This window comes from Ceratosolen solmsi, unplaced genomic scaffold (genome assembly GCF_000503995.2).
Source record: "Ceratosolen solmsi marchali unplaced genomic scaffold, CerSol_1.0 scaffold6, whole genome shotgun sequence".
In the NCBI taxonomy this organism is placed as follows: domain Eukaryota; kingdom Metazoa; phylum Arthropoda; class Insecta; order Hymenoptera; family Agaonidae; genus Ceratosolen; species Ceratosolen solmsi.
The window spans coordinates 3,314,575-3,321,396 of NW_011948414.1; the positions used below are offsets into that span (position 1 = coordinate 3,314,575).

General features: G+C 27.0%; 1 protein-coding gene across 1 annotated transcript; it reads right to left on the reverse strand.

Annotated features, from left to right (window-relative positions):
- Nucleotides 1–3,361: 3,361 nt before the first annotated feature.
- Nucleotides 3,362–6,112, reverse strand: LOC105367841 (uncharacterized). The gene is made up of 5 exons (XM_011506660.1): nucleotides 5,953–6,112; nucleotides 5,589–5,724; nucleotides 4,615–4,772; nucleotides 3,563–3,675; nucleotides 3,362–3,444 (listed from the first exon to the last, which is right to left on the reverse strand). Exons 1-5 carry the CDS (start codon nucleotides 6,096–6,098, stop codon nucleotides 3,401–3,403), a joined length of 597 nt encoding a protein of 198 aa, XP_011504962.1. The 5' UTR covers nucleotides 6,099–6,112; the 3' UTR covers nucleotides 3,362–3,400.
- Between the last annotated feature and the right edge of the window lie 710 nt (nucleotides 6,113–6,822).

Below are 6,822 nucleotides of genomic sequence, written 5' to 3' on the forward strand. Positions count from 1 at the left end.
ATACTCTATTTTTAAAAATGTCTTCTATATTTATAAAGATAAATTAAAACTAAATCGATAATGTTCGAGATATATGGAATGCTTGTACTTATTACGGATTGAGAGTAAAAGTAAATCTTTGGAATCCGTGTATCATAAATCAATAGTAAGACGAACTTTATTTTCAGGATGATTGGAAAGACCTACTCAGCTATTTTTTTGTCTTCTCCTAGTCTTCTCCAAGTCTTTTCCTATCTAAGGCCAAGTTTGAATGAAAAGTAAGAAGAAAGGACAAATTCATAAGTAGCATCAAGTGAAGTAAAAGAGATATCACTATTATATTTATTCATTCATGGATGCACAATTTGAAAACTTTAAACTAAATAGTTTTAGGTTTTTTTTTCTTCTTTTATTATTATAGTACTACTTTTTCAACTTAAGGCAATTAAGCTTTACAAGTTTTTGATGCTAAGTATATTATTAATAGTAATGAATGAAATTTTTTGAATAAATTTGTTGAAATTTTTCATCAAAAGTCTAAGATGAAATTATTGAATATGTAGTAGCGCATATGAAAATTCAATTAAAAATTTGATTACCGTTAAAACATTTTCATTTCTAATCGAGGTATCTTAAAATTATGACTATTTAAATATAGTCTTGAAACTTTATTGATTTTCAATCTAAAAAGTATATTTCTGATAATAGTTAAAGGCAGTATATACGAATTATAAATTATACCGAATAATACCGTTGACATAGATATAAGAAACTTATAGAAAAGTAATTTAATTTTGATAGAAAGGTAAATATATGCATTACTATTGATTTTTTATGTTGGTTGCATAAAAAAAAGAACAGGATGTAAAATTAATGATAGTGGGATTATGAAAACATGCACATTTTCTAAAATTGAGTTAAAAATATTTAATATTTATTTTTAATCATTTTTAATATTATTAGGAGAGAAAAAATTGCAAAATCATCGTAAAACAAATAAATTCCAATTTGTTATTTTCCAAATGTCCAAATGTTATTTTCATAAATGTATTTATAGATTTTTAAATAATAATATTAAAGTAAAATTAATTATAATTGTCATGAAAAATGTTTTCAAACAATTGATATTCGTATTCAATGTTATGAGTAAACATACAAATGGTAATGATATTTATATACTATTCATTATGTTATATACTTTATTAATAATAGTTTGAATGAAGTGAAACATATTATTATTGCACTAAAATTTTTTTATTTTTAATGTCTTATTCCTATCGATATTGTCTGAGATCAGACTAAAGCTTCCCTGAGGTGTTGAGGGGAGGCTTGTTGGCAAGTGGAATGGACAGTGCAATAAATAATTCAATGCGGCCTTTTCTTTGAGTTGAATTTCATTTATTAAATATTATATAATAAATAGTCAATGATCTATTGAAGTGAATTGGAGGTAGGATGCAATGAGTAGGCGAGAGTTTCTTTGGGTGATCAGTAACTAGTCTTTTTTATTGTATTCGTGGTAGTGCGCGCGATTCTTCAATTCTTGCTTGTAATTCGTAGTGATGGAATGAGATGTGCTGATAATGTGTCTTGACGCCGCCGGTTGCCGCTGCCGATAAGCTGGAGCGGCTTCGGAGGCGCGGTGAGCGGGGAGCGATACTGTTACGTCACTCTTTTTGGGCAATGATGCCGTTATCTTGATATGCTGCACACTTGGCTCGTGTGTCGATGATGATCCGTAGGAATGCGTCTGCTAGCGTAGCTTACGTGTAGTGAGGTCGATCCGTGTTTTGGTAGTAAGCCGAATGTGTATAGCTTACGTGTTAGTTGGAAACAATCTGTGTGTATTGGAGGTGATCTCTGTGTAAGTGGTGTTGACTTGTAGGACGGCGATCCGATCTTGATGACTGCTTGATTGAACTAGTAAGAGGACGAGAGCGTCAAGCGCGTCTTCTTAAATATTATCGTACAGGCTTACGATTCCAGTGAATTCTAGATTGCTCTTGTCATGCTGATAGTTGAAGTGACGTCACTAGAATCTAGCCTTGGAGAGTTTGTCGGCCCTTGTTAGTCGGAATTATGATGAAAATTTGACTATTTGAATATTGAAGTTTCCCGATTTTGGAGAATCGTGTTTACGACTTGGCGCGCAATGTTTTGACCGAAACAGATGTCTTTACCTCTCCCACTTTATTTACCGCGTAAATGCTGCAATCCGTAACAGATATTAATATACAATTAATTTTTTTTTTATTTTTTTTTTTTATTACTCTAATTCTTATTTCACTAATATTAACGTAATAAAAAGCTGTTAATGGCTTCAGAGATAAGCACGCGATAATCACAAAAAAAAGCCTCATAATTTCTTACATCTCTGGCTTGCTTTTTAATGAATAAGCTTACGCGTCATTACAGTTAAAGGCACTAATGGAAATCACGCAAACTTAATAATGCAAATTGACTGTAAATTAATCACTGGATTAGTTTCCATTGGACATTTTTCATGCATGAAAATGGTAATTATGGTCTATCGGCTTTTAAAATTTTATAAATAAATGCATCTGCATTTGTTCATGGAATATTATCATTAAGCACAATTATTGTAGCACGTAAAAAGTAAATTAAACATGAAGCTTCGTCTGAAAATATCTTTGTGTATACAGTAAAGTTTTACAATTGTTCCTGAAAATTTAACATCTCACCTTTAACTTAAAAATATATTTGAATGCGTCGACGTTGTGAAATATTTGTGTAATTAAGAAGTCAAGTGATTATTCACTACTATATAATTCACTGAAATACCTACTCCGCTTGCTCTTTTACATAATTCTCACAGACGACGGGAAAGGATTATGATTAATGTACACGAGGGTCCTCTTACATTTTTCTCCACTAATGAAACAAGCTCAACGAATAAGAAAAATATATAAGAAATTCAGTAGGTCAACCAAGGTACAAACTTACATCAATATTTTATCAATTATTCTCTACGATATTTTTCCTTCTCACAATATTTGCACATATTTGTAAATAAATTCGATATTCCTTACCAATAATTCTTATTCAATTGTATGATTATGATTAAATTGCGAGATATTCAAGTGAAAGTAATTATTTTAACTTACAATATTTAGTAATAATGTAATATAAGTACTTTCGTATTTTTCATACGATATTATATATTATATTTCTTAAATAACATGTGCATGTATGTTTAGATTTATAGTGTCCGCTACTAATTAATATATGCTAGATTGTCACATGAGATTGTGGTGTATTTTTTGAGCAGGTAATCAATGAAAAGCACGATGAATATCATTATTATAAAAATAATTGATCTATTTTAGAAAATTAATTATATGAATAAGCTTAATTATAGGTAAAAAAAAAAAAAAATTAAATAAAAAAATCTATATAATTGTTAACAGGTTTCTTGAGCTAGGAACTGTGTGTATGCCAAAATACCTGAAAAAAAAAACGATTTGTAAACAAAGAGCCTTAATATATAAATAGAATTAAAGATTAATTATCCTTCCTATTTTCTGTATAATTCCAAAACATAGGAATGTGAAAATATACGTACGATCGATCTTCGTCCTCGGCATTTCTTTTTCAATAAATGATCCGGCAAGTTTTTGGATGCTCTGTTCATCCTTATAGTCTAGTGCTTTTAAGCTGTTATTTATACGGTAATATCTGATTGATAGATGATGCTTAGGATTTTACAATGTTCAATTAGAATTTCGATAATTCGACATTCGCAACTACTGCAAATACGATGGAATTTTTTATATTATAAATTATTCGTAAATTTCGCAAAATTTTTTTTTTTTTTTTTAATAGCATTTACAATGCTTAGAAATTAGATAAAGTAAATAATAAATTATGTTAAAATTATTTTATTAACTATGAAGATGCCGATTTTTCTATACAAATTTTATTTTTGAAATATATTATACAATAGAGTATGTCCAAAGAGATATTGAAATGAAGCAAATATGCACGTTAAATTATTTATAAGAAATTAATCGTAGTATGAAATGTTCCGTTAATTATTTAAATTTATTAAAAATTCAATGTTCAAATGGATATATTACTTATTTGATCGATTACATAAGAAATAAAATATTTATACAAATGTAAATGTCAAGTGAGTAAGCACAAATTGTTCCCATAGAACATGAAAAATTTAACAATAATTTTAAATATAGTTAAAACGTAAATTTAATTCGAAATCTAATTCGAAAAAATTACTAACGAATACAAATTTAGATTTTAGATTTAGGAGTATGAATTGTAAACAAAAATATATTAACATATCATCATAGAATAAAGTGAAAAAAACTTTTTTTTTATAAAATCGTTTGCATACATTCAATTGGTATAACGGCATTGATTAAAACATTAATTGATCTATTAAAATAATATCTGAATTTTTGAAATTTATACCTTCCTCAAATACAAATATAATTCGTCAAACTTTATAGAAAATACAGAATAGAATCAAATTTTCACATGATTCTTTTCTTAACACCAAACATGACAATACATAATAACAAATAAGCCTTTCAAACCAAAAGATCATTCTATTATATACTTGATAAAAATCAACAAAAAAAAGTAGAAAAAGGATACATATTTTGATAGTAATCGCAGGCGTCAATCGCCCACTCAAGAAGTAAATTCAACTTGGGTCTGCGAGTTGTCCCATTCACCAGCTCACTCATGTTTTCGTGATCCAGCGATAATTTGCTTCGGGTTCTCTCAAGATTTATCAATCTATTTTTCAAATCCTATGGGAATTGTGTAGGAATAAAATTTAACTTTTAAAAATCAAATACCTTTTGTATAATTTGAAAATGTCATTTCAAATATAATGAAACTATTTTATCAAAAAAAGGAGAAATAATAATTTCATTGATAACGAAAGATTCTTGAAAAATAAATGAATAGAAATTTAATTAATTATTTAATTAAATGAAAATATTTTTAAAACTATTTTAATACAATTACATTTTTTACAAATATTTTAGTATTAAAAGTCTGTTAATAAATTTATAAATATTATAATAATTAAGTTAGTTTTTGTTGGTGTTAATTAATAATTAATTAATTTCAAAACATATGTACGTCATTCGAGAAATTTTAACAAGTCCTTTTGACATTATTATTATTTTTTTTTAATTATTATTCATACACGATATAATAAATTAATATAGCGTTTGTTATAATAAATATCTTAATCACATAACATATGTAATAAGCTTGTTTAATAATCAAAGAAAATTTCAATTATTTATATAATATATAAAGTAAAAAACATTGGACATTTATATAGTTAAAAAATAAATTTTAATACTCCGTAAAAGTACCACGAGCTTAAAAATAAATATTGACTTTTAATAAATTATGCGATTACTCGTTATTTCCACTAATCGATATATTTATCGTTTTCTAATGTTCCAATATCCTTATTGTAGCTTGGCTTTTCATTAGAATTGTAATATGCACGCTCTGAATAAACACGTTTTCCTTAATTTTAGATCAATAGTCGGGGGCAGAATAAACGGAATAAACTTTTGTTCTTAAGTAAATCAATTCTATATTACCTGAGTATCATTGTTCAACTGCGTAAGAGTATCATAAATAGCAACGATCTCCTCATCGATTCCCGCGTGTATTTTGAAAATTAATTGATCGCGTAGCCCCTCGATTTTAAAGAGCTCTGCATTGTCGACCTCCGAGCTGTAAGAAAGTAACGCCGTCTGTTGAGTAAAGCGCGAATTACTGAATAATAACAACAACAACAACAACAACAATAACAATGATAATAATAACAATAATAATAATAATAATAATAATAATGATAACAATAATGAATTCATATTTTATTCATCGGTCGAACTTAACTGCGCATGTTTTGATTCGGCACTGCGCAAATGAAATATTCTCCCTAACTCCATAATTACATACCTTGTTACATGACGAAGTTGCTCAACTTGGTTTCTCAAAGCGTTTAATACCTTTTCATTGCTCTTCGATAGTTCCTTCCAATTATTGTCCAGACATGCTAATTTCGAGTAAAAGTCGACAAGGCACTTGAGTAACTTTTTCTCCATATCAGCTTTCTTTTTTAAGGTTACCTATCAAATTATTTTGCGCATGCGTCAAATATATCATCTATTTAAAATTATCTGACAAAATAACCGTTTAATCTTCGAATTATTGACACACCGTCGATATAGAATAATACTATTGATATATTTTCGTAAAGATACATTTTTAGATAAATTTTATTCGGAAAATTAATAAGTTTTCAAACACTTTCGATACAAACAAAAAAACAATGTAAAATTGAATGAATTGATAATTAACGATAGTTGCTTATTTATTATGTCTAGTATTTATGAAAATGATTAGTGTTTCAAGTGCTAAAAATCATTCGTACTAAACTTTTATATACATTTTTGTAATACTAATTTGTAATCTGACATATCATTTTTCTTTTCTTATTTTTTTAAAGGATATTTAATTAATATATATATATATATATTAATAAAAAATATTATGTACTCTTTAAATTAATTTATATTTATCATTGTCTTAAATTTCGTTTGAAATTTAAAAAAAAAAAAAATTCATATAATTGATAACTGTACGATAAACTTAGGAGTTTGAAAATATTAGATTATATTAATTATTATCAATTCTTTTAATATAATAACTCTAAACCTGACTTTTTCGACAATTCTGAAATGTAAATTTGTACGTGAGTGTAAATATTTGTCGTCGAGATAATAAAGAAATGTGTGTCTACTGTAAATTTAGCCAAAATTTTAAAAC

Coding starts and splice junctions, on each gene's coding strand:
- LOC105367841 (XM_011506660.1), bottom strand. CDS start 6,098: ATGGAGAAAAAGTTACTCAAGTGCCTTGTCGACTTTTACTCGAAATTA. Junction 4,773..5,588: donor AGTTGAACAATGATACTCAG/GTAATATAGAAT, acceptor CAATTCCCATAG/GATTTGAAAAATAGATTGAT. Junction 3,445..3,562: donor GCCGAGGACGAAGATCGATC/GTACGTATATTT, acceptor TTTTTTTTTCAG/GTATTTTGGCATACACACAG.